The sequence below is a fragment of the Plecotus auritus genome (genome assembly GCF_963455305.1).
Source record: "Plecotus auritus genome assembly, chromosome: 1".
In the NCBI taxonomy this organism is placed as follows: domain Eukaryota; kingdom Metazoa; phylum Chordata; class Mammalia; order Chiroptera; family Vespertilionidae; genus Plecotus; species Plecotus auritus.
The window spans coordinates 225906854-225929324 of record NC_137770.1 but is presented as its reverse complement, the minus strand read 5'-3'; the positions used below and the strand labels follow the sequence as shown (position 1 = coordinate 225929324).

The 22471-nt window shown below is 40.2% G+C and overlaps 1 protein-coding gene across 6 annotated transcripts in view; it reads right to left on the bottom strand.

Annotated features, from left to right (window-relative positions):
- Positions 1-11564: 11564 nt before the first annotated feature.
- The window catches only part of ARAP2 (ArfGAP with RhoGAP domain, ankyrin repeat and PH domain 2), a 173699-nt gene continuing 162792 nt past the window's right edge, over positions 11565-22471 (bottom strand). For 5 of the 6 annotated variants that reach the window (XM_080650295.1, XM_080650297.1, XM_080650298.1 and 2 more), the window contains 2 exons: positions 18013-18147; positions 11565-13711 (listed from right to left, as the gene is read on the bottom strand). In XM_080650295.1, the coding sequence (XP_080506421.1) occupies positions 13322-13711; positions 18013-18147 (525 nt within the window). In that variant the 3' untranslated portion in view covers positions 11565-13321. The remainder of the gene's footprint in view (positions 13712-18012; positions 18148-22471) is intronic. The other variant, XM_080650300.1, reaches the window with a different exon arrangement.

The window sequence follows — 22471 nt, the reverse complement described above, 5'->3', positions numbered from 1 at the left end:
AGGGCCGTGAGGCAGCCAGGGTCGCAAGGACCCAGCCCCTTGCACAAATTTCATGCATCAGGCCTCTAGTATATACATAAATATGTTACCTTAGTATAGGGTTTATCTTTGACATTTTCTTCACAGTTACATTGCTCTTCTTAGAATTAACATGCATGTTAAAAACAAAGTTAGTGGAGAGGAGGCAGTAGCATTTTTGGATTGTATCTGAAATTGTAAGTTATTCAATTGTTAATTCATTTATTCATTTACTTATTAACCCGATTTATCCAGGGTGTACTTCATGGAAGCTGCAGAGCAGATGACCTGAGACTTGTTTCCATGCCTAGAAAGGACCCCCTTGCACTTGGTTCTGGAGATTGACAAGACATTGATATATTTCAGAAGTCCCTGCCTGGGGTCCTGTAGGTTCTATCATAGGATATCTGAAGCCAGTCTCTAGGTAGTGTGCTTGCATCAGATAGTCAAAATCATATCACTTGAAACTCACATCTGGTAAAGTTAGTCAGAAATGTTCACTTTCAGGTTTAGCCAGTTAGTATAAAATTAGTGTAAAGGTAACATTGCACTAGTTCTTTGGAATTCTCTCATAAAATGAGACAATTAGCTTAAAACAACACATTCTGCCGCCCAAACTTGTCTCCGAGTGGGATGGAATGGATTTCTCACCCTGGAATTCTCTCTTCCCTCTAACCAAGGAGCAGCATCACTTCAGCAGGTGTTTCAAATAAACATTGATTTCATGATAGACTTCATTGAAAATCTGTTTTCTCCCCCGTACTTTTCTTTAGTGCAGTGGTCAGCAAACTCATTAGTCAACAGAGCCAAATATCAACAGTACAACAATTGAAATTTCTTTTGAGAGCCAAATTTTTTAAACTTAAACTTCTTCTAACGCCACTTCTTCAAAATAGATTCGCCCAGGCCGTGGTATTTTTGTGGAAGAGCCACACTCAAGGGGCCAAAGAGCCACATGTGGCTCGCAAGCCGCAGTTTGCCGACCATGACTTTAGTGGATCACACAAAAAAGTAGTTCTTTATGAATTTCATTGCTGATGTAACATCTAGAAAATACCATAAATTGGGACATAGTTCAAATATGGGGATTTTTATCTAATTAAATACTATGCCTCCCCTAATTCACTTGTTTAACTCTTCTGACAATTATTAATTAAATGAAGTTACATTCATTTTTCATGTGATACTCCACCCCTGTACTACAGAAAGAACAAATCTTTGTTCAATTCTTTTTTTAATGTCTTTCACTCAAAAAAGACTTCTAAACATTTATCATTTAGGTTGGTAAGATCTTGTAAAGTACAATCAGTATCAAATTACTTTAAAATCCCTTTGAAACATTGCAGAGATTTGTCTTCATTTTCTCCATGTTTGGAAAGTCTCGCTGTCATGACGGTTCCATGGTATTAGTTACCATCACAGTCCATGTAATTCCTTTACGGCGGAGTTCACCATTGATGACAGTGGGTGCAATTTCAAATAGGCTCCTTAATGACGACAATCTGGGTGACTTTTGGTCAAATCACTTTAGAGGGTCATCTTTATTGGATAATGAGGCTGTGAAGGGCTCCAATTTTGTAGTCAGGAAGGTAAGCTGGTTTTGTCATTTTCTCTTATGTTCACATTATTAGTAACTGCTTTCATTCTATACAGTTCATCGTTTCTTTTTTCTTTCTTCCTCCTTCCTTGCCTGCTCTTTTAGAAATCTCTTAAACAAAGTGTCCTTTTCTAAGAGTTTATTTAGTTAAAATGAGTACTTATAAATCTACTTAAACAGATCAAGTATGAACTGCAATATAATACAAGCTTAACTGCTGACTCTTCCACATTGTAAAACTCTCCTCTTTTCCTTTTAAAAATTGTTTTATTTATCAATTGAGAGAGAGAGAGAGAGAGAGAGAGAGAGAGAGAGAGAGAGAGAGATTTGTTACTCCACTTCTTTTTGCATTCATTGGTTATTTCTTGCATGTGCCCTGACCAGGGATGAAACCCACAACCTTGGTGTATAGGGACAATGTTCTAACCGACTGAGCTACCTGGCCAGGGCCTCTCCTCTTTTCTTCAGGAAATTCAAATACTGCATGTGATATAGGACTAATGAAGACCAGGTGAGCATATCCTGGCCAATCTACATGTTAAATGTGAATAAAGATTTTTGGAGTAAGAATAAATTCAGATAGTTTTTATACACTCTTACGATACTTTCAATTAATCTAAGCATGGTCTGGACTACTACCCAATGCTACCTACTAGAAAAGTTTATACATGACAAAATAGGGCATGTTAAAGCTTGAACTATTAAATTTTTTAAAAAGTTGAATGTTGAACATCTAAATACTCATTGAACACTTAAATAGAAATAACAATAAAATCTGACATTTATTAGGAAAAATATACATTTCAGAATTGTAGTAATTTGAATATGAATGTAAAAATAAAATTGCCAGAAAACACAAACGTTGCTAGCTTTTAATTAGAACACATTGGAAAGGAAGTCAGAATGAAAGCAAGTTATTGAACTTATTCATAAAGAGCAAACACTAATTTATTCTAAGTTGTTAGTGTTAATGTAGTCTGTAACAGTGGACAAATCAATGTTAATTGAGTTCTAAAAGGAACATATGCAGGGAACAGCATTCACTATTATGAACATTAGGTACATATAAAAAAGCAGTATTGAAATTAAATATAATTTAATTCAGCCCTGAATACTTTTGTAATCATTAAAAATGCTAGACAGTGAATAAATTACACGCATCCTTAATGCTGTATTTTTTCCTTCCAATGCTTTATTATGCAAACATTGGAACATGACAAAAATTCGAAAACTTTTTAGTGAATACCCCTAAATCCCTCACCTAGATTCCACCATTAACATTTTGCTGTCATGCTATCTGTTCTTCTTTCTGTTCATCCATGAATTAATCCTTTTTTCTACCTTTCAGAAGTAAACTGCAAACCTCTCAACAACTTCCTTAAATACTTTAGCATGCAGTTTTTATATAAAATTATGTAAAATAAAAAGCACATATTTTAAGTGTACATTCCCCAAGTTTTGATAAACACATACGTCTTAGTAGCCTCTATCAAGATACAGAACATAAACTAGCTATGTTGGAGCATCCTCTCAATAGCCCAGACCAGGCGTCCTCAAACTATGGCCCGCGGGCCACATGCGGCCCGCCGAGGACATTTATCCAGCCCGCCCGGTGCCGCTGCCTGTCCTGCTTAGCAGCCGACTCGTCCCGGGCCTGCAGTGCGCATAGGAATTTGTTCATAGTTTTTTTTTTAAAACTATAGTCCGGCCCTCCAACGGTCTGAGGGACAGTGAACTGGCCTGGCCCCCTGTTTAAAAAGTTTGAGGACTCCTGGCCTAGACCTCTATTAAGATACATCCATTCATTCACTCCATAAACTTTTCCCATTATCATCCCAGTCTATCTCAGTCCCCACTTAAGACAACAGCTTTGATACTGTGATTGATAATAAAAGTATATAGTTGGTCTTGGTCCTTGTTTCTGAAACAGCGCTCCTAAAACCTTTGAAATTTCCTGTGACGAGAGCTATAATGGTATTTTTTTGTCATATTATTGTTGTTATCCATGAGGGGACTTTTGGGAAGCCCCTAAGGTTGGGGGCTGGATGGTAGTGGAACCAACCATGTGATTAGAGTTGGAACTTTCAGGTCTCACCCCTGGGAAGGGAGAGGGCTGGAGGGTGAGTTCGGTCACCAGCAGCCAATGATGTAACCAATCATGCCTATGCAATGAGCCTCTATAAAAGCCCCAAAGGAGAGCTTCTGGGTCAGTAAACACGATTCAATATGCAGCTTTGGTGAGAGTGGCCACTGGGAGTGGGCATGGAAGCTCCTGCTCTTTGCCCATACCTCGCCCTGTGCATCTCTTCCATCTGGTGGTTCCTCAGATATATCCTTTTGTAATAAACTAGAGGCCCGGTGTACGAAATTCGTGCACTCAGAGGGTCCCTCAGCCCGGCCTGCACCCTCTTGCAGTCCGGGAGCCATTGGGGGATGTCCGACTGATGGCTTAGGCCCACTCCCGTGAGCCGTCAGTCAGACATACTTAGTGCTGCTACGGAGGCGGGAGAGGCTCCCACCACCACCGCTGTGCTCACCAGCCGTGAGCCCGGCTTCTGGCTGAGCAGTGCTCCTCCTGTGGGAGTGCACTGACTACCAGGGGGCAGCTCCTGCTTGAGCATCTGCCCCCTGGTGGTCAGTGCATGTCAGAGCGACCGGTTGTTCTGCTGTTTGGTCAATTTGCATATTAGCCTTTTATTATATAGGATGGGTAACCAGTAAGTAAAAAATGCCTCTGAGTATTGTGAGCTGCTGTAGCAAGTCATACCCAAGGAAGGGGGTTGTTGGAACCTCCTCTCTATAACTGGTCCATCAGAAACACAGGAGATAACCTGGGCTTGCAACTGGCATCTGAAGAGAGAGGTGGGGACAGTTTGTGGTCAACCTGTGGGGTATGGTGCTATCTGTGAGTAGACAGTGTCAAAAATGAGCTGAATTGTAGGACACCCAGCTGGTGTCTGAGAACTTCTTGAGGGTGTGGAATGCCCTCCGCTTCCACACACATTGGAAATTGATGTTCAGAACCCTTTAACTACTCTGTTAACTGAAAATTAATATGGACTAGGTGTTTTATCACCAAGAAGGAATAATTGGTGAAAAAGGGTTACAACCCTGTGCATGCAGACATGGCAAGCCACGTGCACACTCTAGCCTCTGTGCTGGGGGGTGGGGGGATTTATAGAAGGGAAAAGGAAGAAAAGGGAAGGGGAAGTTAGAACCTTAGAGCTTTATTATAGACATAAAGTTCTTCCTGTGGGGTTCTCCATGTAGTGTTCTCCCAATTATTTAGCGAGAACTTCCATGCCTATCATAGACCTTCCAGACTAATTATGTTTGCTTAATGTTCCAGTTAGTCTTTATCAACTCTTATGCTATTTTCCCACTATAATGCGGCACATTTCTTAATGTGATTGACTAAGGAAAAAGGAATTATCATATATTCAACTGCTGGGCATCTATTTTCCAAAGACATTAATAATGTTTCTCTGGGCCCTAACTGGTTTGGCTCAGCAGATAGAGCGTCTGCCTGCGGACTGAAGGGTCCCAGGTTCGATTCCGATCAAGGGCATGTACCTTGGTTGCGGGCACATACCCAGTAGGGGGTGTGCAGGAGGCAGCTGATTGATGTTTCTCTCTCATCAATGTTTCTGGCTCTCTATCCCTCTCCCTTCCTCTCTGTAAAAAAATCAATAAAATATATTAAAATAAATAAATAATGTTTCTGTGGTTAAAAGAAACTATTTCTAATTGTAGTTGTAAAATACGTATGCATCTCTCACATAGTTGAGTAAAAACTAAAGAGTTTTTAAGGTAAAAATTATTTAAAGGAAGGCTGTGTCTACTTGGAGAATGAGTGGAACGTTAGGCAACGTCCATCAAATTGCAGAGAGCTGGCAAGTTATCTGCATTGTGGATGAACCACAGTCACGTTGCTTGTTCTTCACCTAGTTGAGTATCTAACAAATTTAGATTCAACTATGAAATTACTAACCAGCTCAATACCAGGTATATAGTAGGTACAAGGTATATAGTAGGTACAAGGTACATATGTGTTAAGTGGAATAAGAGTGAATAGAAGAACAACAGAATGATTGAGGAAGGAACTCACCTTCACTAACTGTTCAGGAGTATGACTAGCAGAATGCCACATGTTTTGAATAAATCATCTGTCATTCTTTTCCTTGAAACTGTCCTTCAAGTTACGTATGCTTTGCTCATGCCTGTACATTGTAAATGCTCAATATATCACTTTCACCAGTAAAACACATCACTATGACTATTGAAACGTGTAGGCTCTAACTTCCTAAAGGGTTTTAATCCTCCAGAACTTCACAGCAGCAACTGAAATACTCATCTGCAATAGGCTTAATATTTACTGTTTTATATCTCCAAATTCTCTATGTCTGGACCAGAGAGGAGGAGCCTGGGAAATATTTTATGACTACAAGCGATTGGCATTTAATAATAACTTATTGCTCTATTATTCTAAAAATGGGACACATTAGCAACATTATTGCAGTGTCAGACTTTTTGTTTTCTATTATTAGTAAGTAGAAAAAGCAATAGAATTTTTGCTACACAGGATGTATGTTTCAAGTACTCCTTCCTAGAAGCAGTTAAATAATAATCTAATTATTTGGGAAGTACAGTAGGGAATTTATAAAAATATGCCTCTCACAAACAATGATTGAAAATGAATTTTATCAGAATTGAGGGACACCAGAACTGGACTTCTGCTATAAAATTATGTTTATAATAGAAAAAATGAAAGAGTCCCAATTTGACATTTAAGTACCAGTAACAAAGGGATAAAAAAAGCAAATAAAAAAGGTGAAAAGGCAAAATACACTAATGAATATACAAAATAACACTAAACAGAAACTATTACACCATTACCACAAACTATCAGATAAACATCAAGATTTGGAAATAATTTGAACTAAGTGTAGGGGGTGACTGCTCATATCTATGCAGTCATCCAAGAAATACTTATTACCCACTTCTCTCTGAGGCATGAGAGAAAATCCCCTAAGGGCCTGTGGGCTACTTCTAGGGTGTTTTATGACTGATTACATGTGAGGCCAGGAATTTGTTTTGCAGTAACAATTTAAAATGTGTATTACCGGGAATTTATTAGTAAAGTTTAATGACTTTGATGAGCAGATTATCTTTTAAAATATGCAGTAACGTCTGGTGTTGTCATTTGAACAGTCCACTGATAGAAATGATTTAAATTTTTCTAGTATTTGAATTATATTGGTTGTATAAGGGAGCACATTTAAAATATTTTAAAAAGTGACTGAATACCTCTATAGACGTATGTCCATCTGTCCCTATGTTAGGTTCAGTTATTTCACTAAAGAAGCCTCAATCCTGGTAATTTTGTAATACAATTATAAAATTTTAGATGACGTCTGACTTATCCGGAATGAGTGTGTAGCATTGTTTGTCTTATGTGCACACATCATTCTTCATGAGATAGAGTAAAATAAAAAGTCATTGTTTGTAAAATATTAATAAAACCATCACATTTCTAGAAATTTAATCTAGCATGTCAAATGTGTAATTTTTAATTTGTTCTTAAATATTAGTTAGATGTCTACTTTCCTCATTCAACTGGGTAACTCTATACAGTTATAAGACTACTGACTAAACCATTCTACTGGTTACTTGTGTAAAGTAATTTTATAATTTTATTTCATGGAGAGACAAGAATTGGTGTATAGCCCTAGCTAGTGTGGCTCAGTTGGTTGAATATCATCCTGTGCATGCAAAGGTTACTGGTTCAATTCCTGGTCAGGACACATGCCCAGGTTATGGGTTCAATCGATCGAGGTTTCTCTCTCATATCTTTCTTTCTATTTCTTTCTCCATCTCCCTTCTGCTATCTATAAAACAACAACAAACAATGAAAACATATTTTAAAAAAGAATTGGTGTATATTTAGAATAATCCTATATAATAAAAGGCTAATATGCAAGTCGACTGATCGGCGGAACAACTGGTCACCATGACGTGCACTGACCACCAGGGGGCAGACGCTCAATGCAGGAGCTGCCCCCTGGTGGTCAGTGTGCTCCCACAGGGGGAGTGCCGCTCAGCTAGAAGCCCTTAGCCAGGCTCACAGCTGGCAAGTGCAGTGGCAGTGACAGGAGCCTCTCCCGCCTCCGCTGTAGCAGCCCTAAGGATGTCTGACTGACAGCTCCCGGACTGCAAGAGGGCGCAGGCCAGGCTGAGGGACCCCAAGTGCACAAATCTCATGCACCAGGCCTCTAGTATATACATGAAAACACAAGCCAGACCAATTCCTTGGAAGCAAAGATTAATAAGTTCATTTGCCAAGGAAGAAATATATCTCACAAAAGGATTAAGGATTCCTGTTCCTATTAGGTAATTGAGCAGTTGGGCAGAACATGATGAAAAAATATTAGGATTAATTCAAATTTACTCGATCCAGGTTCACTTGCAGAGTTTGATCTATGTTGTAGTCAGCACTTCCAAAATCAAACAGCCCTGGGTACACGCCAATGGTAGCTATGGGGAACCTGTAAGTGGATCCAACATTTAGAATCAAGTCCAGATGCACTGTTCAAGCAAGTGTTGCCTTATGTTGCTGGGACTTGTAAATAAAAGGAATTCAACAGAAATGAGATGAAAGTTCCTGATTTTGGTGATGGCTGATAGCTCTGTGTTGCATCCAGTCTTCTCCATCTTTGAAATGGAAATTTTTACCTTTCTGGACTGGGGCATCACCTGTGTTTACTCTCTAAAGGCAATGACAGCACTTCAGTGTCCAGGAAGAAGAGAGCATCAACCACCAATGTGATTGCTTATTTCTACATTCAGATGGTCTCAATAGTTGTTAGGTGGCAAAGCTTTTCCTCAAAAGAGTTAACCAGCTTAATTATTCTCTTTGTTCAGGTGGTCCCAAGCTAGATCTTGCACAACCATTAGAAAGGGTGTTTAAGGCATTTTCTGTCAGTGGACAAGTTAACAGTGCAACGGCTCTTTATCATTGTAATAATCTCTTATCCTTGCTCATGACTTGGACCAAGTAGGTTCTATTTGTGAGAGCAAGCACCAAAAGGAAAAATTGTAGCCGGCAGAGGACTTACAGACTGACTGCAATGTAGTCATCCACGTAACAGTTCCAGGAAATATGGTGTATGGAGTTCTCACCTATTTAGATGACATCTTCTTACCCGGTGAGTTGGATCCCGGTCTTTGATATTTGAATTGCAATTTTCATGGGAGATATAAGGATCTTATTTAATAATATCTTCCTTTATAAGAAATGCTTCTGTATGATACAATGTTTCCTACCTTCAAGTCAACTTTGCTTTATATTAGTATTGTGATACTAGCTTTCTTGAGATAATTGTCTTCATAGTATATCTTTTCTTCAACTTTTTGCTTTCAACATCTATCTTTATATTTAGCTAGAGGCCCAGTGCACGAATTCATGCACATGTGGAGTCCGGCTGACCCGGCCCCAATCGGGGCAGATCGGGGCCGGGCCTGTTGGGAGGAGGAGATGGTGGGAGGTTGGCCAGCCTGCCCCAATCAGGGCCTGATCAGAGCCAGGCCAGCTGGGGGGAGGGGCTGCCACAGGTGATTGGCCAGTGGTTCCCACCCTTGGTTGGGGTGAGGAGGCCATTTGGGGACAGGGCCAGCCAGCCTCACCCCCGATTGGTGTGAGTTGGCCAATCGGGGGGAGAGCTGGCTGGGGAAGGGGCTGCGGACTGACTGAGTTTGTGGGGGGCTGATCAGGGGTGGGGCCAGCCGTGGGGAGGGTCTGTGGGCAGGGGGCCAGCCAGCCTCACCCCCAAATGCAGTGGGGGGGGCTGATCAAGGGCCAGCGGTTTGGGAGAAGGGCCATGGGTGGTTGGCCAGCCAGCCCCACCCCCTATTGAGGTGGGGGGGGCGGTTGGGGGCGGGGCCGGCTGGGGGGAGGGGCTGAGGGAGGTTGGCCAGCCAGCCCCACCCACGATCAGGCCGGTTCACTGGCCACAGTGGGCATCATAGTGACCAGTTGTTCCGGTCATCACGGCGTTCCAGTCACTGGCTTTTTATATATATAGATGAGTCCTTAGAAGCAGCAAACACATAAGGTTTTGTTGTTGTTTGCTTTTAACTTAAGAGTTTAGTTATTTTGCATTTGATATATTCGGCCTTATACCAGCCACCTTACTTTTCTCCATGGTGAGAGGCCACTATCATTATATTGTTACTTTAAATTTAGTGTTTCTTTATTCTCCAATTTTAAAAGTTCCTTCTTCACCTTTCCAGTTTTCCTCTGGTGTTACTATGAGCAGTTCCCTTTGATTTCCCTTGCTCAGAGTTTAGATAGCTTACTGTATCTGTTGGTTGACCTCCCTTATCAGTTTTGGAAAATTCATCATTCTCTCTCCTAATGTTGCCTCCTCCCTATTTATTCTCTCCTCTCCTGGATATCAAATCACGTTAGACCTTTTCAGTGTCCCACATTCTCTTTCTGCCATATCATCTATTTGTTTTCTTGTGTTTGGTTGGAGATATACAATTAATATGTTTTATCCTTTCTTCTAATTCATTAATTGGCACATGTATATTATTTTATTAAACCCTTTTACTTTTAGGTTATTTTATTTTTCAACTCTAGAATTTCCATTTTATTTTTAGATTCTAATACTCTGGCAGAATTATCCAACTTTTCCTGTATTTTCTTTTTCCTCTATTTTTCTTGATTATATTAACCATAGCTGCCATTGAGTCCTTGTTTGATAATTCTAATAGCATGTTCACTTGTAGATCTCTTTCATTTTATATTTTTTCTCTTTGTTTTTTGTTGTTGTTCTTCACAGGTTCCTGTCTCTTTAAATGATTTTTTTAAAAATGCCATAGTGAAAAAAACTTGCTGAAATTCTAGATAATTTTATCTTTCCCTAGAAAGGATGCACTTTTTTATCTTTTGGCAGAGAAGAGGCTGATGACATTGATCCAATCAGCGACTGAGCTGAATTGGGGAAGGTTACATTTATGTATGTATGTATGTTTTGTTTTCACTGAGAGATAAGTGACATATAACATTATGTTAGCTTCAGGTATACAACATAATGATTCAATATTTGTATATGTTGCAAAATGCCACAATAGTCTAGTTAATATCTGTCTCTATACATTTACAAAAATTTCTCTTGCAATGACTTTAATGATTTACTCTTAGCAATTTTCAAATATGCAATACAATATTATTGATAGTCATCATGCTTTATATTACATCCCCTTACTTTATTTATTTTACAACCTTTTGACCCTCTTCACCATTTTGCCCACTCCCAACCCTTGCCTCTGGGAACCAGCAATATATTCTCAATATCTATGAATTTGGTTTGTTTGTTTGTAGATACCTCACATAAGTGATATCATATGGTATTTCTCTTTCTCTGTCTTATTTCACTTAGCCTGTCCTCAATGTCCATCCATGTTGTTGCAAATGGCAGGATTTTATTTTTTTTTATGTCTGAATAGCATTCCGTTGTATGTATACTGTATGTATATGTGTTTGTCTCACCCTTCAATGGACACCGAGGTAGTTTCCATATCCTATTATAAAGAATGCTGCAATTAACACAGGGGTCCATATATCTTTTTGCGTAGTGTTCATATTCTTCAGGTGAATAACCAAAAGTGGAATTGCTGGATCATATGGCCATTCCAATGTCTAGTAATTACTTTTAGGGCTACAGAAATGAAAGTTAGAGTACCATCATTCTGTTTGTGTCAGGTCTGCATATATTCATCATTTAAAAATAGAACAATATTTGTATTGATGTACATGAAAAAATGAATGAGCTAGTTTTAAATATATATGAAATTCAATTTTTTTTAAGAGGGAAAAAAGGAAAGACAATCTATTTAATTCATGACAACCTTCAACTCTGAAAATAGAGACAGTCACACTCAGGTGGACTTGTAAAACAATTTTAATTTTTACTCAAAATATATGAGATATCATTAGCCCTTATCTTACACTTGGAAAAACGGAGAGCATTGTACATGAAACAGAAGCTATTAGATTTGAAGCTCAAGTTTCAAAAATATTCAGATAAGACAAGTACACTCCAGATATTGTTCCCATTGTCCAACGTTGTCCAACATTAATTTTCATATGCCTCCTTACTTTATAACATAAATATCACTTATTAGGAATCATTGTTTAGTTTGGATTTTTTTTTCTAAAATACCAAAAGGCTCCCCAGCGGTGCCCATCTATTTTATAAACTGACCTGCAGTTTTCTCTTCTTTAAAAAAATTCCAATCTATTTGGGTTAAAAGAATAAATATATATCCAGGGCAAACAATTGTATCCCCACCCAATATAAGTGATCAGTGTTTTACAGTGAAGAACCTCATAGCATTTGGCAGCATATTACTGTACTGTGATCAGACGAACCAAAGTATGGTCCTTTGTATACAAATTCTGGTAAAGACACCTGAAAAGTAGAGGGGAGTAAAAAGAAATGCTAGGGATAAAGCATCACTACATAAAATAAGTTTTCATGGAAACTTGCCAGATCTGAAAAATTCTAAAGATACTGCTTCTAAGTGCTGCCCCTTCCATGAACTATAATGAGTACTGCAGGCCCTGGGGGAATCACCGACTCAGTAGCTGATCCGAAGTGGATGTAAAGATAGGGCTGTGTTCACCTACTTCCCACCGCAGACGGCCGCATGCTGTATACTTCCAGTTAATTCTGACAGTGAGAGAACCGCGTTACAACCTCACTTAAAAATAACAAGAAGGGGGCAAACATAGTACAATAACAAAAAACCACAATAACAAAACACTGCGATGATGAACTGTGTTCGTACCAAAACCATGGCCAGGAACTCTTTTGAGAACCGCGTTCCTGTCCACAGCAACAGTGCAAATGGCGTCCACGCCAGGCCCTGTGCCCAGGCCACCTGTGCAGCATAAGTTTCCTCTCAGCAGCCACCTACAGAGACCTGAATGTAGTGCGTGCAGACTGTGGCTGGTCCCCTCACACCCGGACGAAGAGTGGCCAGTGCCATCAGACACGCGTGTTGGCTGAGCCAGACTCTTGGGAAATACTCAGTCACTAGACATTTTCTTAACAAGCCGTTTCTCAAAAGTGAACCACAACACATCTTAACCTCCTCGGTTTTTAGGGTGCTTGGTAACTTCTTGCCTCTTTTTAAAACCCCAGTGCTGTTTGACAGGCAGCCACTAAAATTAACCCTCTCCATTTTCAACTTACTTCCCTTTCTTTCCCCTAAGGTAGGCCCTCTGTAAACCTAAAAACATGTGCTAACTTAACATACAAAGTTCCTCAAAGTGCAAAATGTGTTACACATAGTTTCATAGCTTCATTTAAACAGCATTTTATACAATACAGTACAGTTGGATCTTTGTGTTCATAAATTACGCCACTTAAAAGACACCTACTTTAAAAGGTTGGCCACTCAAAGTAACCCAAGGATTTTTTTACACACGGTTAATACAGTTGAGCTGTACAAGCTTTGTTCAGACCAAAATAAAGTTAATCTTACACTTATCACATATATACATATATATTTCCAAATGCTCTTCAAATGCGTACATACAGCTAGACAAATGGCACAAACCATGAACCACCTTATGGTTTGCTTTCTGATTTGTACACAAACATTGTACGCAATATATATATTTTTTAAAACCCCAAGTCATTTTATTTCTTTCTGCAAGATCTGCTCGCCCTGTAACTCTTTCGGAAGGGTTCTTGACCGTTGTAGAACCACGCTAAGTTCTTTGATGACCTGGGACGGCAACTTATTATCAGCGTCCAGAGTGGCTCTGCCGTTCCTGTCCTCGGTCTTCCCCAGGATCTTTGAGCCTTTAGGGCCTTTCTGCGGCCCATGAAAGGACTCAGCCTCAGCCTCTGTGTCCTCCAGGCAGTAGAGACTGCGATGCTTCCGGGTTCGATGCCGCAGTTTATCGTCCCTGTGCTCCAGGCAGTGGGCCACCATGGAGGCTCTGTCCTTCAAGGTGCTGTCCCCAGGCTCCAGGTCGCGCTTCTCATGGAGCCGCAGCTTCTCCAGCTCCCCCCTGGCACTCTAGAGTAAAATGAAACACTGCATGGAAAAGCCAGACTTGGCAATTTACGTTTGAAAAATGCATTCCATAGAAAAGCTGATGCTTCTTATATTACAGCTTATTTCTAGGATTTAGGGTCTAATTTTGACACAAGTGGCTTGCCTAAATTTAAATGCTGATCTGAGAGCTACAATGTGGACTAAAATGTAGACCATGGAAATTCATTTGAACGTGCATTTAACGCAGAACTTCAAAGATGCCTTTCAGGGTAGTTATTTAATTCGAGTGTCTTTTCAAACTTGCCTCTTACGATTCCCTTCTGCTTGGATGTGACACGTCTGTGTATCTGCAGTTATACTCACAGCACCCAGAGAAAAGGAAATCTCTGTGACCCTGAGTTGGGGAAATGCTCTCTGTACCTCAGCCCCTCTTCGAGATAACAGCACATTAAAGACACTGAGGAGTATTAGGACAGAGAAATCTAACTTCTTTCTGTGTTGTTGTTTTTACTCTCCTCCCAAAATATTAAGGGAAGTCTTTCCTCCCACATATTAGAATTCCACAGAAATATTTTTAAAAACACCAGTAGATTAGAGTACACATTCATTCAGTAAACTATAAGGACCTACAGGCACGGGAAATCCATTGTCACAATACCTGCGATGATATAGAGGTACACTTTCTTTTTAATTTCCTCCCCTCAATTACTGTTTCAGGTGCACATGGTGATTAGACATTTATATACCTTATGAAGTGATCACCCCGGTAAGTCTAGTCCCACCTGGCACCATGCAGTTATTATAAGTGTTGAGTATATTTCCTCTGCTGTGCTTTACATTCCTGTGACTGCTTTTATCAACTGGCAACTTCACACTTCTAATCCCTTCTTTTCCACCTATCTTCCCAGCACCCTTCCTGTCTGGCAACCATCAATTTGTTCTCTGTATCTATGAGCTTGCTTCTGTTTTGTTTGTTCATTTATTTTGTGAGGTATCTTTCAGAGTCCACGTATAAGTGACATCATATGGTATTGTCTTTCTCTGACTTATTTCCCTTAGCATACCCTCCAAGCCCATCCATATTGTAGCAAACAAGATCTTATTTTTTATGGCTGAGTAATAGTGTTCAATACTAATAAGTGTTCCATTATATATATGTACTGCATCTTCTTTATCCTTTTGTCTGCTGATGGACACACAGGTTGCTTCAATATCTTGGCTATTGTAAATAACGCTGCAACAAATACAGGGATATATACACTGAGTGGCCAATTATGATCTCTGAACGCATAATAATCTGGCCACTCAGTGTGAATAAATTATATATATATATATATATATATATATATATATATATATATATACACATATATATATATATATATATATATATATTAGAGGCCTGGTGCATGAACTTGTGCATGGGTGGGGTCCGGCCAGCCTGGCCAGGGGGAGGGGACATGGGCGGTTGGCCAGCTGCCTGCTGGTCGAACTCCTGGTCGAGGGGACAATTTGCATATTAGCCTTTTATTATATAGGATAATATATAATAAAAGTGGCCAGATTATTATGTGTTCAGAGATCATAATTATCTGGCCACTCAGTGTATATCTTTCAAATTAGTGTTTTGGATTTCTTCAGATAAATGTCCAGAAGTGGAATCATTGGCTTATAGGTTCTATTTTTAATTTTTTTTGAGAAACCTCTATACTGTTTTCCATAGTGGCTGCACCAATTTACAATCCCACCAACAGTGCACAAGGGTTCCCTTTTCTCTACAACCTCGCCAACACTTGTTGACTTATTGACGATAGCCATTCTGGCAAGTGTGAGATGATATCTCATGACTTTAATTTGCATTTCCTTGATGATTAGTGATGTTTAGCATCTTTTCATATGTCTATTACCTTTCTGTATGTTTTCTTCGCAGAAATGTCTATACAGGTTCTATGACCATTTTATGGTTTTTAAGTATTTCTTTTTTTCAATGTTTTATTGATTTTTTTTTAAAAAATTTTTAGAGAGATCGGAAGGGAGAGGGATTAAGAGATAGAAACATAGATGAGAAACACCATTGATTGGCTGCCTCTGCACGCCCCCTACTGGAGATTGAGCCCCTACCACCCAGGCATGTGCCCAGACCAGACCTCTTGGTTCATGGGAAGATGCTCAGCCACTGAGCAACAGCAGCGGGCCCTATGCCCATTTTTTAATTGGATTGTTTTTTTGGTGTTAAATTGTATGAGTTTGGACAATAATCCCTAATTGGATGTATCACTGGCAAATATCTTCTATTCAATAGGTTGTTTTATTCATTTGTTTCCTTTGCTGTGAAAACCTTTTTAGTTTGATGTAGTCCCATTTGTTTATTTTTCTCTTTCATTTCCCTTGCCCAAGGAGATATTTCAAAAAAATATTACTAAGACCAATGTCAGAGTTAACTGCCTATGGTTGTTATTTTTCTGGGAGGTTTATAGTTCATAGGAAAATTTTTCAATTTTCACTGATTTTGTTTTAATGCTTTTTAAACTTTCAACTTTCCCCCCAACGTTGGAATATTTTTAAACACTCTTTGCCTATACGTTAAATCACCAAATCACCACACTTAAATTTACAAAAAAATCTTGGGTTTAACTACTCATTAATTTTCTATTAATATTTCATGGAGTTGTTTTAAAAGCTTTTAACAATATCTTTAGTGTTTTAGTTCAGCTCCCAATGTCTAAAAACACTGTCTCTGAAATTTAGATTTTTGTATTAGGTAACAATTATATATTCAACTAGAGGCCCGGTGCACAAAATTAGTGCATGGCAGGGGGGAGGGTCCCTCAGCCCGGCCTGCAATGATGCCAACATCCCGTGCCCAAGCCGGCCTCTGGCCAGAGGTCCGCCCGCCCTCCCTCTGCGGGCCGGGGCGCACGGGACGCTGGGGCTCGTCGCCGGGGTGACACCACCAGCATCCAGCGCCCCGGCCACTATGGGCACTGCCATTTTTGTGATGGAGTGATGGTTAATTTGCATATTGCCCTTTTATTAGATAGGATTATCATCCAAATTCTTAACTGGTACTGATTAATGTATTTTAATACCAATACTATAGCTTTTGCTTTGGGCCATATTGATCCTAAGACAATGTCAGGAAAAGCTGGGGTCACTATAGGGCATATACACTCCCTATGTTGACTTCACTTGTTCAACCTGTGTCTCCCAACCAGGGTTTCTGGGAAATGTGACCCTTGGAATTTTAAGCTTCTAGATTAGCTAAGGAATCCATAGTTTTGTAGGGCAGTTTATTACCCAGAATGGCAGGAGAAACAAGCTCATGGTTTCTTGGAGGCTTATTCTTCTCTTTGATTACATTAGTGCAAAAGGACCAAGTAGGCAACAAAGGTAATAAACCAATATTTCCAAAGCTTCTATCTTTTAGAGAAGAATAATATTATAATGTGATTAGTGTTCACAGGAAGATAGGCATGGACAAATATTTTTAAAAATCTGATCACTAAATTAAAATAGCTTTAGTCTTTCAAAAGATATTTCTGTTTGGAAAGCAATAAATTCAAACAGCTTAATTCCAAACCTAGCTTCTAGAAGAAAGGCCATCTTTTACATGTGTTTCTTTCTGCTCTGAGAGACTCAATGGAGGCACTGAAATGTGCATTAGCCCCAGAGCAGGGAGTTTTGAGTGTAAACAGCCTCCACCCTTTCCTGAAGAGCCTGCACTTCAAGCCCAGGTTGATGCCACTTTTGCTCTCCCTGCCCCTCAAGGTGAGAAGAGAAACAAATCACGGCTTTCAGGAAAAAAATGCCAAATCTTCTTTCTTGATGCTCAGAGGTCATCTTGTAGTTCCTTAAATTAACTGGGACACCCCATCGGTTCCCAAACCACTGGAACTTGAATATGTCACTAGAAAGTCTAGTGACCAGGGCTTCAGCAGACATCTGCTGCCATGGGCTCATTCTCAGATTTTCAGAAATAAACCTCTAAGAATAATTTGAGACTGATTTTTACCATCAGAGCTTCTGTACACATATTTCAAATAGCTCGGCTACTTTAGAGATAAGCAAGGTATTGTGCAAATTTAACAGTCAATGGCATCATTAAACTAATCATTTCAAAGAAGTTAAAAATAATAAACAATTTTAAAAACATGCCATAGAATTTCTCATGTTTTCTTGACAGATGTGATTTTTCTTATGCTTTTCAAAGTGATTATTCCTGATTTTTTGAAGCCAATGAATTAATGAGTGCACTCAATCACAGTAACACCGAAGAAAACAAATGCTAGAATTAACATAAACGGAATAAAATCCTAACCTACCTCGATATTTCTCCAGGCTTGGGTGGCATTTTTCTCATGCTGGATGGGAATGAGAGGCAAACCTCCGATTTTGGGGTTTTTGGTTATAGAGCGTTTTCGTTGCTTTCCAGCGGGTGGCCGTATATCATTTTCATGCTGTGGAAACACAATTTCTTGCCGTTGGTGTGTGACGTTATTATGTGTGTACACCCTGTTACAGAGCCACTGGCTCACTTTTCACACACACACACATCTGGTGACCTGCTTTCTATGAGAATGCCATCCGTCATTATGGTGCTGACCCTGGAGGCAGCATCGCTGGAGGATGTAAAACTCTTAAATGAACTGAGCTCTGAGGTCTCAGTTCAATTTTTAAGTCTCAAATACATGCGTTCTGTATTACTTACCAAACCAAAAGGGGTGAAATATTTTAAAAACTGGCACATCTCTTTGTGGGAGAAAATGAATATACTTGTCTACACTTCTCGGCCCTGTAATCAAAGTAACTATCATTCACGTTTGTTCTCTCCGCCAAAGAGGACTTCAGTGTAAACATAATAAATTGGCCTTATGTAGCCCAAGTCAACCTTAGGCACATCATCAGAAAAATTAGCCCTAATTTATGACCTTTTTAAAATGTTACTTTTTCATCTAATTGAGTTCCAGAGAAATGTTACCTTGTACACATACATTTATACTGAAAATCATTGTACAACAGAGAGTATGGCACATTTGTTCTCCAATTATTGACTACATATTCTTGCCACTGAGCTGTTGTAGATATGACTGGGAAAAAGTTAATTTTGCAACTGGGAAAAATATCCACAGGTAAAAATATAAGCTCTTGACTGATAAATCCTTGAGATATGCTAATAAAAGAAAAATCTTTAAAGATTTTTCCACTCCACAGGGTACATTCACTTGTCAGATGTTGGGAAAAGCAAATTGATTTCAGACAACAATCTATGAAAGAAATACAGAACACCAACTATAAAAGGAGAAGCTTACAGGTGTTACGGTGAAATGAAAAACATTTGGTAAGCTATATAGCTGAATGCCTACTCTTATTTTCCACTACTCTTAAGACTCAACAGAGTCTTGTTCTTATGTTGCAATTAGTATTTTAATGTAGGGTATTATAGCACAGAATTCATTTCCACAAAGGCTGACTGCATACCCATTGTAGAATAGCTGATTTATATGGAGGGGCATACTGCTAGACTTTGGGCTTATCAATATACATGTATTATTGCCTTTCATCCTCAGCGACCCTATAGTTTAGGTCCTACTTATTACTAGACTTAGTGTATATGCATAAGGTCTGCCCTTGAATTTTAACACATTGCGGACCAGTAGTCTTATTGCTAGCTTTACCCAGTGGCCAGGTAAGTTTCTATTGAAGGAGTACAAAAAACGTTTTACATAAATGTTAAAGGTGCACTTTAAAATTAAATACCTATCACATTTTGAAGTTATTTATTACATGTTCTTACAAGCTAATATCTTTTTCAAGTATGATACTTCGTAAGACACTGTGTAATATGAAGCGAGAATTCTCGTGATCCGTCTGCAATGTGTTAAAGAAGTATTTACCGAAACACAGTAGATGTCTGCAATATTTTAATCAGAGGGAAAGTGACAAGCTTCATAACAATTTTATGTCATGGCCCCACACTGGATAAAATAATTTTGATGTTATATACGTGGGATGTTCCCAACATGTAAAGCTGGGAGAAAACTGGCTGGGAAGGAAGTAGGCAATCCTATGAATTATGCTTATGCTTTTACTCATTGATGTACTAGTATAGTGCATGCATTAAATGACATTCTGAGGAACCTAAGAGAAATGCAGTTTTCAAACACGATTTCTTTTCCTGACATGATAAACAATGCTCTGGATACTGCCTAATTGGGTCTCACTGAATGGACCCAAGAGGTATTTTTCCCAATAGCAGAAATCATTAGATCTAAGTAATATGTTTCGATACTCAGAGTTATGTATAAGTGACTTCAAAAGTTCTCCTGCATAGATCATATAGCTGAGATCATACTTCCATTATTATAACCAACTAGAGGCCCGGTACACGAAATTCATGCACGGGTAGGGTCCCTAGGCCTGGCCGGTGATCAGGGCTGATTGGGGCCTTCCTTCCCCGGCTGCCGGCCGGGGCCTTCCTTCATTCCATGCCGCCCCCTGGGTGGTCAGCGCATGTCATAGTGAGCTGTGGAACTCCCGGTCGGTCAAACTCCCGAGGGGGCAATTTGCATATTAGCCTTTTATTATATAGGAAGGATGATCACATTCCAAAATCTTCATTTGTTTTCCACTCTCTAGTTTCTTTCCCCACAGCTTTACTGAGGTATAACTGACAAATAAAATAGTAAAATATTTAAAGTAAACATGATGATCTGATACAAGCATGTGTTGTGAAAGGATTCCCCCCACTGAGTTAATTAATACATCCATCACCTCACATATTTACCGTGTGTGTGTGTGTGTGTGTGTGTGTGTGTGTGTGTGTGTGTGTAAGGAAATCTAAGTTCTACTCTATAAGCAAATATTATACAACTAGATGCCCTGGGGTGGGGGTGTCCCTCAGCCCAGCCTGCACTCTCTCCAATATGGGACCCCTCGAGGGCAGTCAGACATCCCTCTCACAATCCAGGACTGCTGGCTCCCAACCATTCGCCTGTCTTCCTGCCTGATTGCCCCTAACCGCTTCTGCCTGCCAGCCTGATCAATGCCTAACTGCTCCCCTGCCAGCCCGATTGCCCCTAACTTCCCTCCCCTGCCGGCTTGGTCACCCCTAACTGCCCACCCCTGCCAACCTGGTTGCCCCTAACTGTCCGCCCCTGCAGGCCTGGTCACCCCTAACTGCCCTCCCCTGCTGGCCTGGTTGCCCCCAACTTCCCTCCCCTGCAGGCCTGGTTCCCCCCAACTGCCCAACTGCTCTCCCCTGCAGGCCTGGTCCCCCCCAACTACCCTCCCCTGCAGTCCTGGGTCCTCCCTAACTGTCCTCCCCTGTAGGCCTGGTCTCCCCCAACTGCCCTCCCCTGCAGGCCTGGTCTCCCCCAACTGCCCTCCCCTGCTGTCCTGGTCCCCCCCAACTGCCCTCCCCTGCAGGCCTGGTCTCCCCCAACTGCCCTCCCCTGCAGGCCTGGTCCTCCCCAACTGCCCTCCCCTGCAGGCCTGGTCTCCCCCAACTGCCCTCCCCTGCAGGCCTGGTCCCCCCAACTGCCCTCCCCTGCTGGCCATCTTGTGGTTTGTGTGTCCACATGGGGCAGCCATCTTGTGTTGAAGTGACGGTCAATTTGCATATTACTCTTTTATTAGATAGAATACCGTGTTATCAACTATTGTAACCATGTTATACATTAAATCATCAGGCCTTATTCGTCCTATAACTCCAAGATTTGTATCCTTTGACCAACCTCTCTATACCCCTCCCTTCACTCCAGCAACCACTTTTCCACTCTCTGCTCTCTGTTTTTGAGTTTGAGTTGTGTGGTGTGTTTTTTTTTAAGATTCTACATGTAAGTGATATCATTCAGTACTTGTCTTTCTCAGTGGCTTATTTCACTTGGCATGAAGCCCTCCAGGTTAATCCATGTTGTTGCACAGGATGGGATTTCTCTTTTTTAAAAAGTTGAGTAATATTCCATTGTGCATGTATACCACATTTTCTTGACCACTCATTCATCTGCCAACAGACACTTTGGCTGTTTTCACACCTTGGCTAGGGTGAATGATGCTGCAGTGAACACCAGGTTTGCCTATCACTTCTGATCTTGACCTTGTATCTATCTAGCTCACTTCATTTCGTTTCATTCACTTGAAGCATTCTTAGGCTCCTTAAGACCTTCAATCCATTACACTTTGCTCATTTTTCCCACTTCCTTCACAGCCTGGCCTCGGTTTCATGGTCAAAGAGTATACTCACCTCCTTGTCAACTTCTTCAAGTCCTATGCTCTTTCTCCCCCCATTACATGTGCCTGGCTAAGCCCTGAACCTAACCCCAATTCTGCTTACGCTAAGGGTACCTACAGACTGATGGAGGAAAATACAATAGATCACTCTGGAGATGCACTATATCTTAAATTAACTTTAAATTTCAAGTGAGCTTGCATCATTACCTAATTTTCTACTACAGTGCAACTGGCTTCCTCCCTCTCTGAAGAATCTCATCTTTTACTCTTCCCCGCATTTCTAATATCCCCCAGTGGAGTGACCATGCTGATTTAATTTTTAAAATTATTAATAATCATTCAAGATGTTCATTTTCTTATCATGAAATGTACCAATCTCCTCTGCGTTCATAGCCATACAAGCGAGTCTCCCTTCTCTTCAATCAGTATTGCTCTGATTAAATAACTTTTCTCCAGTCATATCTATAATTGCTCAGTGGCCAGAATACATAGTCAGGAATTTGAGAACAAACGTGCCACACTCTGCTGCTACTGATTTTTCCAGCAATGATG